Below are 22,905 nucleotides of genomic sequence, written 5' to 3' on the forward strand. Positions count from 1 at the left end.
AATTGTAGGAATACATTTCTTATGAAAATAAACCTCAGCCTATGTTTAATTCACTAAGTGAGCAATTTAATTATGTATACAATTTAATTAAATGCTACTAATAGTTACATTTTTAACTTTGGGCAGGCAGATGAACTGAATTTTTTTTTGAAAAATAATATTTTAATTATGTAAAGAACTGCATCCTGTGGTGGACTGGGCTCATCACACATGCTAATGGCAGTTCCTAAGTGTCTTGCTGTCATTAGGCCCCTTTGTTTTTAGTGCATGTCCAATCCTGAAGTGGAAACACAAGCACAAGTATTTAAGGCCTCTGTGATGACTTTTAGAGAGCAAACAGAGCAACAGGAGTAAATGTCGACAGCAGAAGGTTGTAGGTATCTCCCCTGGTTTCTTGTTTATTATTTATATAGCTGCTTCTTCTCCATGTTCTATAGAATAAGAGTTTTCATGGTGAGGATCTCTTGTGTGTGTCCTTGATCTGTCAAGTCTTGACCGTGATTTGGCTCCTAGTTGTAAAGTGACTCTGTTACTCCATGCCATGTCGTTATTTAGTGCATCTGCCTACTGGATGTTTAAAGTCTGATATGTTACTTTTACTCTAGCTGGTATTACAATACAGATTAACTAGTCTACTCCTGCCAGATTCCCTTCTCTTTGTGCCTCATGATCTGCTGTTGAGGATGTTTTTGCTGTCACCATTTGCCCTCCTCAGAATTTTTTCCACTCTTTACAACTCCCTTGCCATTTATTCATCTCTTTTCCCTGCAGCTACCAATATTAGCCAAAGTGGTACTTTCAAGCAAATTCTGTCTTGAGGGCTGTCTGGCTGATACTCCACTAAATTATTCCCAGAAACTTCATTTTTATGACCTGCTGATAACTTCCCTGGAGCAAACTCTCCCTCCATGTCCTCACCCTTACAACTGAGCATCATTCTCCTGTTTCACTGTAAACCAGGGCTCTAAAATCAGCACTTTCAGTATTTTTCTACTTCTCCATTCTTGGGCTCTGGTGCAGTGGCCTGAATGTGGGTCATGGGCTTCTTACACCTCTATTGCAAGTTGCTACTCACAACATGAGATCACTGAGCTGTTGCACCTGATCCCACTCCAGCAGCCTCGTCAGTAGTTTCCTTCAGAAGGCCAATTCAAATGGTATTTCAATTAGCTTGTCCCAGTTCACATTGCAAAGCAGTGACGAAGGCCGAGTTCAGAATTAGAAAGGGATTGTGCATCCTCCTTATCTTTCTTTTTATATCCTTCTGTTATATATAGATGTGTACCTCATAGCTGGCTTTGTAAATACTCTAGCACATACACATACAGGCATTCAGGGTCCTGTCACACATTATCTAAGAAATCTAAATAATTCTCAGTTATAACCATTATAAGTCTTTTTTACCACTTTAAAATCTGGAATATACATTTTCTAACAATGTCTAAATTTTGTGTGTAAAATAGAATTAAGAGTTTGATGTTTCTTGTACATAATATAGAGTAGGCCTTCATCGAATAGTTACAAATCAGAAATAGATGCAAACTGAAATGTACTTAAAAATACTAAAAATAATTTCAATGTTGATATTTCAAGTTCAACTAACTGGGATTTATCCAGTATAAACAGTGACATTTAATTTAAGCCACTTAATAAATTTATAGAGAGAGTCTTTGAACCAATGGCCTTTTAAGTCATTATAAGAAGAGTAAGTGTTAACTTAGCAATTAACAAGATAACAGTATTTCTCATCCAGAGCTGCTCAAGACCTGTAAAATAAATCAACACTGATTTTTAAATAACTGTTTTCCTGGTTGTTGTTGCTACTGTGTCAACCAAACCATGCACACAGGTCATAGGTAAAGCACATTCTCTTGAGAACTTCGTTCTTGCTCAGTTTTGGCCATTTGGGTTGCAGCATATGGGAAACAGAAGAAAGGAGGAGAGGACAGATAGGGAGAGTTGGAATGGCAGAAGGAATTCGTTGCCTGTTTCAGAGCACACAATAAACTTTCCATGGAAGCATTCACAGCTTCAGTTTCTGATCTTGATCAAACAAGTGCAAGTCAGAAATAACACAAAAAAATTGTACCCAAACCATAGCTTTCCATTTCTTCTAAGGTATGTTTATGTTTTCCCACCACCTAGTTCTTTGCTTCAAACTTTGTTTTAGTCCCCAGTCACCCCTGATAGCTTCAAACACAGATTTCTTCCTCCCTGCTTTCATCCACAAGTTATTCTATTTGTGGCCTTCCCTTTCTTAAGTCAGAGAAACTCTTCAGGCTGTCCTGCATCCTAACTGTGTGTTTTAAACAATAAAGCACCCCAATCAATATATTTTACCTAATAAATCACACAGATGTAACTCAAGAGTTTCAGTACCAATAGCAGTGAAAATGGTTTCCAGAACCAGCAGATCACCAGCTGGAAGAGGTGACTGGAGCTCCAAAGACAGTGGAAAAGCAGTGCTGCAGTAGAGACTAAACAGTGAGCAAGCAGATTGGACAAAGTTTTCTGATTATTAGCAAAACTTTCTCCTCTTTCTTAATTACTGAAATTGATCCTTAGGAAATGCTAAAGGTGCTTCATTCACTGTCAAGCAAACTTGAAGTCTACTTCACTGCTACTATTCACATGCCACTTTTCCATGCACTAGCACAAAATATGGATAATCGTATGGATACCTGTATGATATCGGTACTGAAAAGATTTTTTCAACTTCATATCTCTTAGGATTCATACAGTTTTAAAGTACATGTGTTTAAATCTGTATTCTCATTGGTATAATGGGCAACTTCAATATTGAAAATACCTGCTAAACCAAGATTTCAGCCTTAATTACCCCCCTCCAAGATATTTTTTAAATACTGTATGGGATTAACAAATATAACACTCCAGTGTACACACACACACAAATTGGAATGAAGATATTTAGTTACTCAGCAGCAGAAAATTGAAATAGTGATTGTCAAATACTTTTGTAAATTGCGGTTTATTTATTCAGTTAATAAGACAGAACAGTCTCTACAGAAACTGCTGTTATGGTACAGCACTAATTCCACATTACCTTCTGTAATAAACTGTGAGTGTTTTTCCAAAAAGCATAGAGAAAATTTGTTCAGCTGAACAGTTCAAAGGATAAAACCTTCAAGAAGACTGGTCAGATGGCCCAAACTTTAAGTGCTTATGTGAATTATCAGAACTTCTCAGGGTTTTGAAATTAGACTGGCCATCTCTTTTACAGACTGCCTTAAAACATTGGCTGTATTGCTGCTTCCATTTTAATGCCTCTCCTCCTTTTCGAGCTGGAAAACAAACTTCAGCAGCATTTAACATTGAAGAACATTGAAGAAGATGAAAGCTAAATTCCTTTTTAAAATAGTTAGGAAATGGATAAGCACTTGGATGAATGGAAGAGTGGATAGATAGTGTCTTTTTTATTTTTGGGGGTTTTTTTTTAATCTTCTAAATATAATGGACAATACAAAGATGAGCTTGAGATGCACAGAACTGCTTTCCCTTAAGCTCCACTGAATCAATTAACAAGCTGGGGAAAAGATGGATATCTTTCATCAGAATACCTTTATTGGAGGTTTGGTTGAACCATATTGCCTCAAAAGGATTATTTTGTGTGCATTTGAACTTAATGCAATAGTAATAGTACTGAAGCATTAAAAATGCATATAAGGAGTTGAATAGAAAATTCTAATCAAGAAGAGAATGACTGAAAAGTATGCAGAAGGCCAACATTTAATCACCTAAGCCAAGAAAATATAATTGATCAAATCTTTATCCCTCCTGATTGCAAAGGCATAAAAAAGATTTCTTTGTCTTAGAAGACAGCAATACCAGCTACCATATGCTCTGTTTAGGGTTGACTTGTCTTAATCTGCGTTAAACAGAGCTAGACAGAAAAAAACAACCTGTTTTATCTCAGTCCTGTCAGTCCTGGTAGAATCGGAATTTCATTCATTGTTATGCTGCTAAGCCTATGAATTCCTTCCTTCATTTTGCCTAAGTTTATCTCACAGCTGGAGGGCTAATTTTCTGCATGTGGATATACTTTATCCAGGTATAGTGGGGTCTGGGGAACTGGAGGGTTTTGAAAATGTAAGTAGACAGGCTGGTCAGTGGTTTTCAAGGTAATTGAGATTCCATGGACTCTCTTTGCCTTAGAGATCAGAGGGTTTTTTCAGGTTTTGTGCATTGTCAGTAGGTCAGACATGTTGGCTGCCTCAGACCAGAGCATTCTTGGGCTTTAAAATATATAAACAAAAGGGCTACACAGGGAGCTTTTCTAAAGCAGACACAAGGATTATCCAGTTATATTGACAAAATGACAAAATACCAAGTCCTGAAGGAAAAAGAATAGTGTTTCTTGACAGAGTCTCTATGTTGAAAGCAATCAATGTATTTGAAAAAATAGAAAATTGTGGCAATCCCATTCAAAGAGAAAAAAAATGTACATTGATGTTGTTACTTACATGAAAGACCTCTGATCAAAAATTGTTGTTTAGTCATACACTCTGTAGAGATGGTTAAACAGTAAGGGTCAAAGCAATTTGAACAATTTCAGGTGCAACAGAAATGAGGAATATTGCATCCCATTGCCACATGTAGATTTTCTGGCCTTTAACAAGTTGTTAGATAATGATGTAGTCATTCCCTCAGTGGGGTACTAATCCTAGTCCTCCTGACTGCCTGCTGTCATAAAACCTGTGAGAACTTAGTATCAGTGAGATGCCTCCTTTCTGCCAAACTTTACTCTAATTGACCTGTGGGTTAAAAAATTACAGGAAATCATGAACAGATACAGAATATAGCTCCTTAAAACCATGTTTAAATATATCTAACCTGCTCAAACAGCCCCAAATCCCTAAATATAATGCCTTTTCCTGTAGTTCTCTCTTACTGATGGGTCAGTAATTTTTCATTTGCAAGTTTGTTCTAGGAGAAAAAAATACTTTTCTCAGTAGAGTTATTTCTTTCTTTCAGTGATCAGGAAAATAAGACTGATTTAGTTTCACATCCTTTTAAAGCAAAATGTAAAGAAACACTTGGAAAAAAAAGTGCACTGTTTCAGTTATACACTAGATTCTTGAAGTATGTAGAAGTCTAACAAAGCTAAGCTATTTTCCTAAACACATAAGAAGAACATCACTTGTAGTAGGAGGTAATATCTTTTATTAGCTGGATTACTGAGAAAAAGTAAAGAACTTTTCAGGCAAACAGATCTTTCTTGAACTTTTCCTTTTTTATGGCAACAGGATTTTCCAGTCAGTCTAACTAGAAGCACTACTCTAAATCTTCCAAATATACTAAATAATACTAATACTAAAAATCTTCTGAAAAAAAGTTCCTAAAAACTTTTAGAAATGCCAACAGAGAACTCCTGTCACAGCTAGGACAGCCTTGTGACTGCTTCTGTAACATCTTGAGATGCTTCAGTGAAGCCATGATGAAATATTGATCAATGAAGCCATCATTGAAATATTGAATCACACTAAATGATATCTGATGCTTTAACATCAGTTTGAAAAAAAATCAAGGAAGGTCAAGATGAGTAATAAATCCAATATATTACAAAGGAAGAGAAGCCAGTGTAATTACCTAACCAATCTCTTATATAAAGCAGACCATTGCATCTCTGACTTAGCTCTTGTGTAAGAGACCAGAAATTGGATAGATCAACACTTGCTCCATTTAGTTCTGATTCATTCTTGCTCTTTAACCATTTCAGCTATAAATTAGCACTCCTAATCCCTTCTTCAAGCTTCATTTGGTATTTTCTTCCCTGATCCTTTCCTCAGGATTCATTTGGTATTTTCTTCAAGTAGAGGTGAGATAAGATCTCATTTAACGAAGGTATCATATTGGGCAGCATAGTCTTGTTCCAGTATAGCGACAAAAAATTGAAAGAAAAATATGAGTGATAGATTTTTCTCTGTACAAAATGTCAACTCGTAATTTGTCAGTTTCTTCGTTCATTACCTCTCTTTTAAAACACAGAACTTTTTCTCCTAGTACTTTCTGAGTTATATAAAACACTTTCATAATCTTTACTGTTTCTTTCTCCCCAGGATGATATTTAAAGTAATACACAATAACCTGAAATTGCAGAACTGCCTGTGATTAAGACTCAGGGAAATGTATTTTACTTGCTCTGAATGATTTCATATTTAAATAAAAGAACACTTTAAAGAAAAACAAAGCACTTAAAAATGACACATTTCTTTCTCCCTCAGTAATTTTCCACCTTCTAACATCTTAAATAAGGGAAGTTTGTACTTTAGCACAAACTTTCACAGAAAACTAATCAACAAAATGAATGCATTACTAGGAATAACAGCTCAAATTACCTCAGCAGGGTGGTTTTGTAACTATGTTGGTACCTTCATTAGGCAACTCAGGCTGAGCAGGATAATGTGTGTGTATACATGGGTATATCCAGATACAGATTACATAATGCAAGAGAAAAGTGGGCAGAAGATTGAGCCATAAGAGGACATGAGATTCCAAGGGTGAAAATCTTCATGCAAGGGTATGTTTTGTTGGGATTCCAAAGATGAGATGAATTCCTTTCTGGGTGGGTAGGACTGGGTCTGCACAAAGGAGTCATCCAGGTCTGAATTCTCCCCTCTCTATATATCATAATCTCTCCTGTCATACTGCTGAAAATATGTTACAAGTACCTTCTCTTTTTTTTTTCCAATTTTCTTTTTGTTTACTTCATCTGCCCTACTTCTCAGCTTTCACTCCAGACACCTATTCTCCAGGTTTTCTGTTCCTGTGTTCTCACTTTTCACCAATTTCCATTTCTCAACCTGTAAAATCAAGCTTCCTGCCTTCTTTGTTTTCTGTTTATTTTTTTCTGTGTCTTTGTGTTCCTTCTTTTTGTTTTCCTCCCATTCTCTCTTTTGTAGTACTACTCCACCTAAGTCTATTTTACCCTTTCTTCTTAATCTTGACTGGAGTGAACTTTCTACTCCACCAGCCTTTTCTGTGCTCACCCACCAGCTTCTATATAATTTCCAGTCAATTTTTGCTTTCTTTAGTAATTTCCTTTCCCTGCCTCCTGGGCATGCAAGACAAACTATTCACTTTCAGAAGCAGAAAACAAGTTGCAAGCCTACTGAAAAGTCCCTAAGACAAGTAATAGTTGTTGCCAGCATCAGTGGAAATAGCAGCAAGGCAGTCTCACAGGGAGCAGGGGTGTAGTCTGGGGCTCCTCATGAGATGCCACTGTACTGCTAGCAGTGGGAGAAGCAAATAACTTTCCTTTGGGAGGGAGGTGACAGCTGGAGCTTTGCTAAGAAATGTAGACCTTAAACAAGAAGGAAAACAAACTTCTCGTGCTTTAGAAAGACATACATGGAATCTCATTATGATATTTATTGCCTCATAAAGAATATACTTAGAGGGTATCTTAGCATTACCCTCTTGACCTACTGACTCAGCAGTATGCACAGATTGGAATGTCACCTATCTGGCAGTTCAAATGCTGTTACTTGAGATAATTTTTGGATTCAGGCAAACACGGAAGGTGACTTGCATCGAAGTTACATGTTTCTTTACATGGGAGATTAGTTTGTAGGGTACCTGGTGAGACGTTTTGTTCCAATTTACTTTTCTAAGTCCCACTAGATTTATTTGGAAAAGTTGTGATTTCTTAGGGAAAGGTGGTGGTTTCTTCACTCTCCTCACTCCCAGTGCACTTGCCTGTTAATTGCTTCAGTAGCAAATGGCTTCCCTTCAGAGGGGGATTCCCACATTTTTCCCAGAAACAAGGGAACTGATTTGAAGAACCCACTATGGTTTTGTTGCTTATGGTGTGAAATTACCTGAATTTCCCCAACAAGTCTGCAAGCAGGATATTACATTGTGGGACGGGAGAGGAAAAGAATTTTTCAGATCTGTGCATAATTATATCTGAGCTTCATGCTAATTGTCTGCCTGGCAAATGCATGGGAAGCTGAAAGAGCCACTTCCAGCAGGAATGCAGACACGGGAAGGAGAGCACCGATAAAGGAGCTACCATAAAAGGAGAGCACTCCTTTACATCAATCTTGAAGCCTTAGATTAGTGAAAGAAATGCTAAGGGTACTCCACTGACAATAAAGGCATATTTAGTTTTGCAAAGCATTTAAGTGACTGCTGGCTGAATTTTTCTTTTATTTGCTCTGTTTGCACTTATATACAGACAATTATATTTGCTCTTGCTGTCATGTTGGGTTTGCTTCCTCAGTAGATGTTGCCTGCCTGAGCCCCTCTCCATGTGTAACACTGATTAGTCTCAGTTTTTCCATACAGTGTTAAATCTGTAATGGCAACTGACCATGTTAATTTCCCAAGACAATGTAAGGTCTGCAAGAATGAGCTTGAAAATATTTCATAAATAGTTCATAGGGTTTTGTTTTGGTTTTATTTATTTAAAGCAAGTACAACATTTACAGCTTTTTTTGGTACTAATCTTTTCATGTAGATGTGCTTATAGTGTGCTCTGTAAATATGAATGCAGTTTCTCCTTGGTAGGAGAAATCTTTAAGGCCCTAGGAAAATAGTAGTTCTTTCTCTATATCTACATTATACACATCTCTTTAAAGAGCAGAAATATATGTCTCTATGTTTAAAAAATTAATTAGAAACTGCACAGGAAATTTTCCTGTTGATTTCAACTAGCTAACTGTAATATATATTTATGTTACAACTGGATATGTTCAAAACAGAAAGATGTAACTGGTGTAGTATTTGGAAACATAAGGCTCGCCTAATTTAATCACTTAATATAATTATTGCAACAGCCAATCTGGTTGTCAAGCAGTGCAAGACCTGTATAATTTTTACCTTTCTGCCACACTGTCCCCTTAAACACCAGTGGGAATAATAAATAATGTGAAAAGTAATATCATTCTTCAGAAGAAGACAGCCTTTAACCTTAGACATACAAGTAGAAATACAAGTCAGACTGCATTTTTGTTTCAATCACTTCACTGGAAACAGATGAGAATATGTTATAAAGTAAGTATAGAGAGACGGAAATGTCCCATATGAGCATAAAGAAATGCTTTGTTAAGAAAGCAGAACATATTTTTTTCAATGTTCATCATATTGAACATATTTGTTGACCATTATTATCATGATGTTTCCTTCCCATTTAGGAGATTGTCAACTTCAACTGTCGGAAGCTGGTGGCTACAATGCCTCTTTTTGCTAATGCAGACCCAAATTTTGTGACTGCCATGCTAAGCAAACTGAGATTTGAGGTGTTCCAACCTGGAGATTATATTATCCGAGAAGGGGCTGTGGGTAAGAAGATGTATTTCATTCAACATGGTGTTGCTGGTGTCATCACCAAGTCCAACAAGGAGCTGAAGCTGACAGATGGCTCTTACTTTGGAGGTGAGTAGGAAAAAATGAATGACAGCACTGGAGTGAATGCACTAGAACAAAACATGTACAAAAAAGACAAAAAGAGATTCCTGAATAAATTAGCTGAGAGTCATCACAATTCAAAATGCAGTGAAGATTGTACAAAATATTTCTGAATAAAACATTCAGTTGTTGTGAGGACAGCTCACAACATGCAGAATGACCTTCCAGAATTTTGAAGTTATTTTGAATTAAAATAGCTGTTATTTAACAAGAAAATATTTAAATAAAATATGGTAATTTGCATAGTAATTTTATACCTTTTAAAAGGTAAAATTGATAGGATTAGTCCTTAAAAAAGAATACAATTTTTTGAGTCATAAATCTAAAGGTAAAAATCATAGTAGGAATTGTAAAATTTGCAATGAATAAAAGAGCATTATTTGAATGGGATATTTTGTAATTCATTAATATTTCAAGATGTTATTAGTGCTTTTTCAGTGAATTTTAGCACACATCAATGTTTATCCTTCCAGTATATGCTATGAGAACCTGGACTTCCTATCTGACTAGGTGACTCTCTAACAGATGTACGTTAATAAAAGTCAGGCAATAATTTTAATCCTAATTAAATTAATCTGGTAATCCTAATGAAAAATAGTTACTTGCTTAGATGAAGGCATCTGAATATGTATATTTTGATGAAAGCAATTACTTTTCTTAAATATAATAATTGATTATTTAAAATAGTTGTTCCCTGTGACTGTAAATCATCTTTGTGCAATAGAAAAGGTATCTGCTTCCATAAGCAGCAGAAAGACTGCTTTTCAGAAGCTGCTTGAATATTTGTGTGTGTATCACTGCTGCCCATGAGAGTTACATTTAGGGGTCATTGTATTAATCTGCAGTTGAATTCTATGAATGATAACATAGCTGACCTGAAAGCCTTTCGGAAAATACTCAACTGAAAGCCTAACCAGTGCCATTTAGTTGGTATACAAAAGGGGGAAGCTAAGAAAAGTGAATTGGGCTCAGCGTTTCAATTGGGCTACAGAGTTACTTAACTAATCCCATTTTAGAACAATACGCTAAAGCACCTCCTACTGATCTGGCCAGAAGACCTTGTCACTCCGAAGTAGCCTCTGCAAGGTGATTTGTATCATCAGTATTTGTAGAAGCACTTTGGTAAAGAGGTCTTGTGCTTATCCCACAGGATTAAACTGTAGATGCTGAAGACAGGAGATTAAGCATAAAGAAAAGGTAAATGCTGAGGATGAGGAAACAGAGCAACCTTGGTCTTGGTCTCCTCTATGCTTAGTAGTGCCCTAGTTTATGAAAATGAGTTTGCAAGAGCCTGCGTGCTGAATCTGGCCATAATACTCCTCTGAACCAGCAGAGGATCAGAGGAGATTGCACATGAAAGTATTTTACATAACTGTCAGGCTGTTGTTGCAGTGCAACTATTTAGCTCATCCTGTTCAACTGCTACCCTTCTTAACAGGAATGAAGACAAAAAAATAAGCTATTTGCAACATCCAGACACTACAGGAACTTACTACACTGCATACCAAAGCACTTTTGCTCATCCAAACTGCAGCTGGGATGAGACAGGTGTTGCAAAAATGGGTTGTAATGCATCCAAAGCCTGCTAGGGCAAACAGAAGGTAGTAGCTGCTGCTGTGGCATGGAGGGGTGAGGAGAGATGAAAAAAGGCAAGTGCACAGGGAGAGAGAACCTGAGATAGGAAATGTCCCAAGATCAAAAGTGGTGTGGCTCAGCTCAGTGTGTTTTGTAGCAAAACACTATATATTGTGAATTTCCAGAAGTTTATTTCCAGCTGGGGACAAGAAAGATCTGTCTGGATCAGAGGAGCTTGGATGCCCTATCCACAGATGTGTCCGAGGCCAGTCTGTATTGGACCCTGAGCAACCTGATCTAGTGAATGGCATCCCAGACCACGGCAAGGGCATTGGAACTAGATGATCCTTAAGGTCCCTTACAACTCAAACCATTCTGATTTTATTATTCTGTGACTGCAGCTGAAAAGAGAGAAAACAAGCTGCAAATCAGATACCTGTGAATTGAAAAGGTTTGGATTGTCAAAGCAGAAAATGAAAAACAGTTTTAAAAGCTTCCTGACAAAAGCAGACACAAGGAATATTGCATAGTGATAAAATAATAAACTGGAAGATCAAGGGTGCATTCAAATCCTAAAACCAATAATCCTTTTTTTTGCTTAATGGACACAAGAGAAATCTGAAGCTGACATTATGTTTACGATGCTACTTGTAACAACAGATCTGTATAGCTCCCAGGTATGACACAATACATCAACACTTGTGTGCCCTCTACTTGCTCCCAAAAGCAAGTAGAGGGCACACTAGTGACAGGGTGCCATGCCTAAACAGATCCTTTTTCAATTTTTAAATGTCTTATGTTCCTTGTCCCAGCTCAGAGATGCTAACTTCTGTCTGTCAGGTATGCCCCAGAGCTGAGTTACCTGGGGACCTTGGCTCTGGAGAGATTTGTAGACTCACCTGCAGAACAGTGGAGGGTTTCACCAGCATCCTGCCTGGGATTTGGAAAACCAAAATCTTAATATGTATAATATTTCTATGCTAACAACATTATATCAGGGAAAAAAAAATAGGTAAAAAAACTTACCAGTAAAAAACAATTGCCCTTAAATTGTTGGAGAACTGGCGATTAGTGTGAAAGCCAAGACTGAAGAGGAACCAAAGCAGAATCACAAATATTTGGGAGTGACTTGAATGGAGACTCTTGGGAGAACAAAAGCCTGGCAAACCAAAACTTGCAGTGAAAAAGAGGAAATATCTTGAGGTTTGAGGACTGATATTGAACATTTAAATTCTCCTGCCTGATCTTTGTTTTTAATTAAAAACAGGCTTAGATCTGGTTTAATAGGAAACTAGATAAACCTTACAATTGGCTGGTAATTCTTCTCAAAAAGAATATGCCTTGATAACCACCAGTGAAATAGATGAATCAGATTATACCTCCTCTGCTGTATGCTTTCTGTTCATTTTTGAGGGACTTGCAAAGTGGTGACAATGGAAAGATCTGGGCTTGGCTGCTGTCTGCTTCCTTCCTCATCTGCACTCACTGGTTTTCTTTTGGGAGGGAAGGAGTAAATACAATACTGTAACCACAGAGATCTGGTTTATTCCTTGGTATTTCTGTGGGAAGAGCATTCTGTCCCTTGACCTTGATGTGTGTTCATAAATGTAATCTTCTTGAACTTTGTGTGCCGGAGCATTGTTTAGCCCAGCAGTTTGTAGGATTCTCACTTTCATCCCAATAGGTGTGGGTTTTTTTCAGGTAGAAGGACATTATCATCCTACATATCTCCTCCAAGTGCTAGTAGGAATTTGTAAAGCAGTTTCTGATACTACTATCCTCTTACCATTTTGCTGGCATTTGTAGAAAACAGTAACTTTTTACTGCCTCACCTTACAATCCCTGTCCTCACATGGTATGCTCATGTGAATTTTTATAAAAGGGACAGGAATTAGACATGGAAGACAGTATAGTGAAACTAATTTTCACTATACTGTGCAGTTATATAGTCATTTCTACATTAGTGAAATTATGTATTTTCACACTTATCAATGAAAAATCATGGGATTTTAATACTCTGTAGTGGCTTCTACTGGATTTGTTTTTAAGTGAACTATATATATATATATATATATTTGTTTTGATACATCAGTGGATTTTTTTATGTCCTGCTTCATTTTTATTCTGTTTTATAATAGTTCCCCATTATTAGAAATTTTGCTCCTACTTCCCCCTTATTAGAAATAGGATTGCTGCCACTATCAACATAGCAGTAGATGCATTTTTTTCTTTTACAAGTACAAGAGAAACTTCTCACACTGACAGCTTTTGTATGGGAGGGAATAAGGTTGCCTTCAATAGAAATTACCATAGAATCATAGAAACATAAAATGGCTTGGGTTGAAAGGGACATTTTACACCATCTAGTTCTGCTCCCCTCACCATGGTCATGGACACCTTTCACTAGGCCAGTTTGCTAAGAGCCCCATCCAAGTGCTCATCCTTGAACACTTCCAGGGATGGGGGCATCCACAACCTCTAGGCAATCTGTGACAGTACCTCACCATTCTCACAGAAAAGTATTTTTTCCAAGTATCTAATGTATCTATTCTGTTTCAGTTTGAAGCCATTTCCCCTTGTCTTTTCACCACATGCTCTTGTAAAAAGTCTCTCTGTCTTTCTCAGAGACTCTGTTCAGGCACCAGAGGATCTCAATTAGGTCACCTCTAAGCCTTCTCTTTTCCAGGCTGAAAAAAACAGTTCTCTCAGCCTTGCTTTATAGAAGAGGTGCTCCAGCCTTTTGATCATCTTGGCATCCTCTGGATTTGTTCCAGTGGGTCCAAGTCCTTCCTTTCTTGAAGACCCCAGCTCTGGATGCAGTGCTCCAGCTGGGTCTCAGCAGAGCAGAGCAGAGGGGCAGAATCCCCTCCCTCCCCTGCTGCCCACGGGGCTCTGGATGCAGCCCAGGACACGTTTGGCTCTCTGGGCTGTGAGTGCCATGGCCAGGGCATGTCCAGCCTCTCACCCACAGCACCCCCAGGTCCTTCTGGGCAGGGCTGCTCTGGGTCTGTTCATGCCCAGCCTGTGCTGACACCAGGGGTGTCCCAAGGTGCAGCACCAGCACTTGGCCTTGTTAAACCACATCAGATTCCCATGGGTTACTTCTTGAGCTTGTCCAGGTCCCTCTGGATGGCATCCCATCCTTCAGGAATGGCAACCACACTGCTAAGTTTGGATTCATCAGCAAATTTGCTGAGGGTGCACTAGATTCCTTCATTTATTTCATTAATGAAGACTCTACGTAAGACTGGTCCCAGTACAGATCCCTGAGAGACACCACTTGTCACTGATTTCCATCAGGACTCTGAGCCATTGACCATTAACCTCTGGATGTGACCATACAACCAACTCTTTATCCAAGGAATTATGGATTCTCCTTCTAGCTGCTTCTGTAGGGCTAGTGACATGTGAATGAAGGTCAGGAAAGAATGAAAGGATGGTGTGGACTATGTTAACACATAGGAAAAACTGTAAGGAAGAGTGTGGGAGCAAGATAGATGTCAACAGAGAGAGGACTCCGTGGGTGAGAACCAGGTTGTGCATGGTGCAAATAAATGGGAGACGCAGCAGCTGACAGTGCAGGGGAACATCCCAATGAGACTTTTGGGAAAGGGAGGAAAACACAAGCAGCAAGCACAGATCTGAACAACCTCCAGAAGCTGGAAAAGAATGGTGGTACTATCCCTTGCAGATAGAGAGTTGGAAAACCTGACTGCACATGTGTTTGAAGTTAAACTGAATTGAAAGCTTCAGATTGACACACCTGAACTCAGCTTCCTGGGATGGAGAATAAGAATCAGGAGGCAGGTGAAAAATGTAAGCAATTGTATTTTGAGGATGCTGTGATTATGAAATGTTTTTTTTCATTTTGTTCCTGCTCCTGGGTAGCTACAGTTTACAATACTGAGAATACAAAGTACACAGCAGTGGATAATGACAGCTTCCTCATTCCTGCTTTCTCTGTCTCTGAATATTTGTCTTTCTCTTGGATATATTGGTAGTTCAAACTCATTTATGATATAATCCCAGTAATAAATGGTTTGAAGGAAATTGCCAGGTTTCAATCCTATTGAACATTTTCCTCTCAGTACCAAGTGATTTGATTAGAAATTGCTCTTCTTGTAACAGGAGGAATTACTGAACAGACTGTGTATTAATTCTTCACAATACCTACAAAATTGGCAAAATGCGAAGATTTTGACATCTTTAGAGATGAAGCACAAGGATGAGTCTTTTGCTTATAGAAGAGGTTAGTTGATCAGGGCTTTACAGAGCAGAATTACTAATGTATCTAATGAGCCTAATACCTAATTTACCTATACCAATACCTATTGATAGAAACTGATGTACTACCACTGCTGTGCAAATATTCTGATTTTTGCTGTGGTAAATTGTTTTAGAATCACTCCGTAATAATATTATATAAGTTGGTAATAAAAAAACTCTAATAATTAATCACATCAAACATGCAGTAGTGTAATAAACTAAAGAAATGTTTACTTTAATAAAATAAATCCTTTCCAATTATCTCCTTAAAAAGATGTGTGTGACTTAGGACTACTTCAGTCATCACAGTAAGATCAGTCCCTGCAACTTCTCCTTCCCTTCTGGAAAGGCCTTTTTGCTCCCTGATACCTTCTGACCCTTCACTTCTCTGCATACCCCTCACCCCAGACTCAGTCAGATGGTGTTCCCATGCACTCAGCTACGTACAGCAGGCTCCTGCTTGGAGAACAAAGTGGAAAAGCAGCTTTTAATCATTGATAATTTGCCTGAGATTGTTACCCCTGCAAACATAAAAGTTTCAAGCTGCCCCGAAGCTAGTGCAGAGGACTTTGATGAGCAGGAGTGGTTTCATGAGGTCCTGTGCCCCTCCAGCTGCCAGCCCTGTGGAATCAGAGGAGACACTCAGGACAGGTAGTCCTGGTTCCGATAAGCACTTGCTGAGCTGCCTCTGTGAACTGGTGTCTTACAGTGGGGCTGACATGCCTACAGAGAGGAGAAGAAAGGAATAAATCCCACACTGCCCAACCAGTAAGGCTCAGCACAGCTTACTCAAAGGAGGATTTCTGGGAACACATTCAGGACTCTGCTGTTACTTCATTTGCTTTCTCACTGGTGGACAGAGGCCTGATTGTTCACTGTGGTCTCATCCTGCTCTTTTCTGTAGTCACTGGCAAAATTCCTCTCAACCACAAAGGACACAAGATAAGACTGGTCTCCCTGCTATCTTCTCCCTGCTCCATCTGTTTTCCCACCTGTGTTTACACAGGCTTTCCTTCATGCAGCAGCCCAGACATATGTTCCGGGAAATTTAACCCCTTTTTTTTCTGTTTTCAACAGATACTGTGTTAGAGCTGAAGGACTTTCAATATTTCTAAGGAAATCCAAACTTAGTGTTTAGGAAGTGCAGATATATTTTTATTAATTAGGTCTGGGGGCCCATGGAGGTTTTGTGAGTTAAAGGAGTTTCCTAATTCCAGTAGGTAATTCTGCATTAATTCCTGCTGCTCAATTGCAGATCCTGCTCCCCACTGTTTCTTCCCCCACTGAAAATCCCAATGGTATCATGCTACTTGGAGTCAGTAGATAAATCAGTTTTTTAGACTAACTAAAACTCATACTGCTAATTTTATTTTTTAGACTAACTAAAACTCATACTGCTAATTTTATTTTCTTTAAACTTCCAGTTATGTTGAACAGGAAGAAATGAATGTGATTTTTCAAAAAAAAATTGATGATGTATATATATGAGAGTTACTTTGTGTGGATATGAAACTGGACTGGCCTATCGCATTGTAGTAAGAGACAAATACATGTTTTATTTTACTTACTCAAAGGCAGATATCACTATCTGTGCTTCATGTCATCATTCATCTAGCAAATCTATCTAGAAACCAGATTCTCATTGCCATCTTCCCAGACAATGTCCCAGAGACATATTATAGCATCTTTTCTTTTTTAGTTTATTTTTTGTAACATGTAGTTCATGGAATACTTTAAATTTTAAATGTTTTATTTTGCTTAAATTATTTAATGCAGTTTTAACATTTACCCTTCTGCACTTGAAATTCTAATAAACTCTATCTTGCATTTGGTTCAGCTTGTAGAAAGCCAATTAGATAGAACTTCTTTGACCTACCTATTATTTATGGAGCTTTTCCCCCTTTCGGAACAGTAACTGTCAGTATATTTTAGACCAGTGCAGTGGAAAACAATACCATGGGAAATGTTGAGTCACTTTGGATTATATTTTGCCACTTATTTTTTTCTGGTTACACTCTAGGTGCTTCCTTTTGATAGAATACTTTAAAAGATTTGCAGTATAATACTGATTATAAATAGAAAAAAGTCTGTTGAAGTGCTTTACATATGGACACTATAATATGATATGATATATAATTTTACATTTTGTAAAAATACTGCATATGGATGTTCCTTATTCAAGGTAGTGGTGGATTAAGTCTTTTAATATTCATACTATAATCCAGTTAATTATAAGTAGCCCCACTGAGGTGTGATTATTCGTATTCTTAATGGCAGGGACATAATTAAAGACTTTAAGGGAGCAGGATCTCCATATCTCCATGCCAACTCGTTTGTAAAACATTTTTCAGCTGAACAGTATAGAACATTTTTCTAAAAATATTGTCTGCAAGAGGGCCTAAAAATTAAATGGCTTTTTGGCACAGACTAATCTGCCATTTTGAGGCTACATAATACGCAGTAGTCCTCATAATATTGCGTAATTTCTTGTTGACAAGAAATAGTTGTGTTGTTCTTTTGACACTGTATTTTATAAGGAAAATAATAATCAGAAGGACTTGGTATTCAAATCCAGTCATTTTTTAAAAGGGCAAGAGAATTTTTGGGAAGATAGAATGGAATAACTTACTCTTTTATGCTAAAAGGTAAAGTTGATTTGGGTTTAGGAGTTTAGTTAGCAAACATAAATGTAAACTTAACAGTATTCATAATAACACAAGTAATAGTCTTGCAATCTAAAATCATAAATGAATTATAATTCTAATTCTGCTAATACATTAACAGTATACTTTATTAATTTAAACTTTTTATAACTAGCAAGATACAAAATACCACATTGCATGCCTTGGAAATCAAATATGGTCAACATAGATAAGGCAGAAGAAGATTTTCCAAGCATTTTCAATTTCACACAGTAGAACTTTAACTAAATATTTGAGTTTAGATTAAATATTTAATCTAAATATTTAATTCAGTCTCTGATCATTTTTTTAATAATTTAATGGAAAGAAGTACAGTATTTTTATAGCCAACTTTAATTCAAGTTGAATAGTTTAATTTGTAACTTATTGCTTGCTAAACTCAAAATTATAAGAGCATACCACTAAACACGTAAGGAACTAAGTGGCCTTTTTCAATAGGCAATATTCATCCATCTGAGTAAAAGCAGGAGTAAATGAATTACATAAAAACACTTTCAGCCTTTGACACAGTAAGTACGAAAAAAAGAATCTGTATTTATGCATATTATTTTAGATTCTAAGCTTAATTATTATTGTTTTAAGGCATATGAAATTATTATCAGTAAAGCTGTGTGCTTTTACAAGATAATAAATAGATTATCTTAATTGCTCTTTATAGAAAGAACACTTCAATAAATTAGAAGAAAAACATATGGATGCTGTGTTATAAATATCATTAATGATGAAATATGCACTTTTATTTCTATTTTATAGAATTATCTTAGGCTTCTGTTCTGTCCTACAGAGATTTCTTAGAAGAATTTGATTGAACACTGGAAAATGGTGAGGATGTAAGAAATGTTCATAATTCTAGACGTGGCACTCAGTGCCACGATCTGGCGGAAAGGGTGGTGTTCAGTTAAAGGTCAGATTTGATCTCTGAGGTCTTTTCCAACCTCAGTGATTCTGTGTTTCTGTTACTGGCTTTTGTCTGCTCTAGTCATGAAAACTTGGCCTCAGCTATTTTCAGTACCTGCACATGGAAAAAAGCAAAGACAGGTCAGGATGAAAATAAAACATCCCTGCTCAGATAATTTGCCACTTTCTATTAAGATGAGAAACTGGTTTCTTTAGATAAGTGGCATTTGGAGCTAGGTAAAGAAAGAAACACACTCTAAGGGTTGTTGGCAAACACTAAATAATTTTTTTTTTTTAAATAAGTATTTGTCCATAAATTCTTTCAAAGTTTGAGTCAATTAAATGTAGGCAGTTCTTTTCAAATGAATAATTTTTCCCCAAGTAAATTTTTGCTACCTCTTTTGCTATTGTTACATTAAATTAAATTAAATACCATAAATTAAACAATACAGAGAGCTCAGGTATCAGTCTTCAGAGACAGAAAGTTCAAATTACTACAAACAGGCAATAAAAATGTCAGCTAAACTAACCTATGTGGTTTTTGTTTGGGGGGTTTTGGAGTTTTTTATGTTATTTGTTCAGTTGGATTTTGTAATAGGATGACTAATAAGCTATCACAAATTTCAAATAGATATATTTGAAATAGGTTGAGGTAAATAGTTTAAAAAGTGATAAAAGACTGTAGATGGGATATTACAGAAGTTGCTCTTAATTCTAATCAGCCATTTTTAGTCCCTCTTCAAAGCAAGAACTACTAGGTAATGTATACAGGCTACTTTAAACCATCTCTCCAACTAATGAACCCAGATATTTGAAAGCAACTCAACAGACAATTATTGCTCTTGTATTTTAAAGGAGGAGGTCATGTAGGCAGTATGTGCTTACTCAAACTAACTTCTCTGCAATTCCATATTTAGTGTAAACATGGTGGCAACAGCTGTTTTTCCATAGCTTCCTTTTGGTCAGTCCAGATTACAAATCTGGCTGTAAAAGGCAGGAGTTATCTCCATTTTTCTTTCTCCTTAAATTCTCTCCCTTGCTGCAGAAATGTTCCTCTTGAGCAGTGACTATCTTTTGGTATTTCTTAAATGTAGGACCCAATTTTTTAGAACACAGATAACTGAAGTTCATTTAATTGTATCAAACTACATTCTGAGTAATTGTAAAACCTTGTGGTAGTTATTTTAGTAATTATAAATAAAAGCAGCCTATGTCTGGGTTTACCATTGTGTACACTAGCAAAAATATGCTGAAAGATAAAAAGAACACAATAAAAATGAGGAAAAAATATAGATAAATGTATTTCATGTTTTCCAGTGTTTAATAAAGAAAAATTAATCAGATTTGCAGATTCTTATGTTAAAGTAACATGTTCTCATATGAAACAGCTTTTCCCTGTTTTCTGTAATGGAGATGCTTAAGTCAACATGGAACTGAAAAATCAGTTTCTGAAAGAAAGGGATGCCTAGAAGCTTACTGATATTTTTTTTTTTTTTAATTGCTTGAAGTTTATATAGTCCTTTCCAAAAGGCAAAAAAGAATCCAGCCATACTCACACTACGAGTTGTAAATCTGTGAACAGGGAGCCCCATGCTGAATGTCCCTTGCTGTGACTGCCACACCAAGAAGGTGCCCATTAGGCAGTTTCTGCTCAGTGGACAACTTCAGCAGCTTGAAAGAAGTAAAGAACTATCAATCTTGGTAGATGCCAAGAAGTTGGTGTTATGAAGAGCTTTTAGAAAATAAGAATAGCTTAAACGTAGTGGTTCTGGGAGGCTTACTCTGAAGTCATACAAGATGGGTGGATGGAAAGAGCACTTGGACATTGAAATTTTGTCTATGGTAATTTAGTAGCTCATTGCTCTGTATAAAATAAACAATATTCTAATCCACTGTCCTGTTCTCAAAAAACATTACCAAGTCTGTTATACTGACTGACCCAAGCTTTTGAATTGCTTTGATTTTCCATCTTTCTTCTGTTGCTGGAAGTAATCAACCAGAACAGCTGACAACACACACAACAACTTATATGCCCACAAGTTTCCTGTTGAGGAACTGAACCAGTAGTCCTCAGCTGTCCTCAGCTGGAAGGACATCTCACTACATCCTGTAATGTTTAATCTGACGGATGACGGGAAATCACACAGCTTTGGAAGGGGACAGAAATGCATAAAAACTGCTAGTTTTTTCCAACTGCATTTAATATAGACACTATATAGCTAAAATACTGTTGAATTCATTAATTCATTACTACACAAATTTAATTTCTGCACCTAGTAAAGTGAACTTGTGGCCTTCCAAGACCAGGATGCACATATAATAATTCATTGTATGAATTTTCTGTTTATACAATATAACTTTCTAAAATAAGAAATATGGTCCATGGAGACAGGACTGGTTTGGTGTTCTTCAGTGAACTTGCTAACTAATGGACTCAAAACTTACCTTTATCAACACAGTTTATTGTTGGTGGGCACATTTTGTCTGCAAGGTAACTTTATATTGATATTCTAATTTCTGCAGATTTTAATCTCTAGTCAAATGTTAATGTGACATATAAGGTTGAGTAATTACATCTGGAATATAATTTATATGTAAAATGAACAGATGATAAATGGACAAGTATACACTCTCACATAAACTGTACTGCTTCTCAGAGTAACAAAGGAATTTTCCTACATAAAACTTTTCTGTATAAAAAGGAAACCAGAAATTATTGCTAGGATGGCACGTCGATACATACCCATCCAGCAAAGACTAAAGAAGAGATCAATGTCATATATCCTTTTGATTATAATATATGATTAATCTCCTCCACATCCATAAACAGCACTTACTTTCTCAAAGAAAAAATTATTTAGGCATCATGTAAAAACAGGGGAGGGGAAAAATTATCACCTACAGTGGCATATCAGTGGCATATCAGTACAGTCCATAAGAACAATGAACCTGGTCTCAGTTGTGATCAAAACTTGATCCTTACAAAAGGCCTATAAATCCTATTCTTTAAAATTTTTCCTGTGGGCTATGTCACTCATCTTACCTCATTCAGGTTCTCCCAAAGTCAGCCTTCCTTATTGCTGTCTTTCAGATATGCAAAATTTCCTATGCAGAATGTTCTGTCACACTAATGCAATAATAAAATACAACCTATGCATTCCCTGTTTTATGAGAAACTGATATGGGCAAGCTCCTTTAGAAATTCATGGTGTTCCAAAAATTGAACCTGATCCAGCTTGTGCTGAAATCCTGCCATAGAGTCATAGATTGAAAAGACCTTCAGATTATTGAGTCCAACTGTTAACAGAGCACTAACAACTCCGTCACTCAGCCACAATCCACATATGTGTACAACTGGTATGTTGGTGATTGGATTTGATTATTATAACTTTCAAAAAAGGTTAGCTTCTCTTTTATCACTGCTTGTTTTAGTTAAGAATCTTCACAGCAGAAAGTACACTGTATTTGATCCCATTTCCATATTCTTTTGAGGGCTGTATTTTAATGTGGGAAAGACCTGATCCTAGCAGACCACAAATTATGATTTTCACAAATGACTTCATTACATTTGCATCAACCATGGACTGTAAGAACAAATTAATGTTTTTATCATCATTCAGTGCTTTCAAACAGTCACTTTCCATTAGGGTAGTGATTGACATTTGTTTCATAATGTTCTAGGTAACAGTTGTCCACGGAGATTAAATAATTAAAGTAAAATTTGCATTCATAATTGAATTACAGGTTCATTGTAGCCTAATATATAATTTTTAATTGGAATTGAAGACATTCTTTTGTTTGGAAAGACAGTAGTATTTGACACGCTGAAAGTGTCAGCATGAAGGCAATGCATTATGCCAAATGTACATGGTAATATTAGTAATATGCTGCCGATATTTTTATGCTAATAGAGAACTTTGTTTGTCCAAACTGTATAAAAATACTCTATGCCTTTTGTGTTTCACAGCACACTCCTATGTTATTATTGTATTTCCTAGTCTATTTAAATCAACTGAACATCAAGGAGAGCGTAATT

The 22,905-nt window shown here is 36.7% G+C and overlaps 1 protein-coding gene across 1 annotated transcript in view; it reads left to right on the forward strand.

Annotated features, from left to right (window-relative positions):
• HCN1 (hyperpolarization activated cyclic nucleotide gated potassium channel 1) overlaps window positions 1-22,905 on the forward strand; it is a 192,466-nt gene that overhangs the window by 163,841 nt on the left and 5,720 nt on the right. Inside the window, exon 6 of the mRNA XM_058826315.1 lies at window positions 9,156-9,396. Coding sequence (XP_058682298.1) covers window positions 9,156-9,396 — 241 coding nt within the window. The remainder of the gene's footprint in view (window positions 1-9,155; window positions 9,397-22,905) is intronic.

This window comes from Poecile atricapillus, chromosome Z, assembly GCF_030490865.1.
Source record: "Poecile atricapillus isolate bPoeAtr1 chromosome Z, bPoeAtr1.hap1, whole genome shotgun sequence".
NCBI classification, from domain to species: domain Eukaryota; kingdom Metazoa; phylum Chordata; class Aves; order Passeriformes; family Paridae; genus Poecile; species Poecile atricapillus.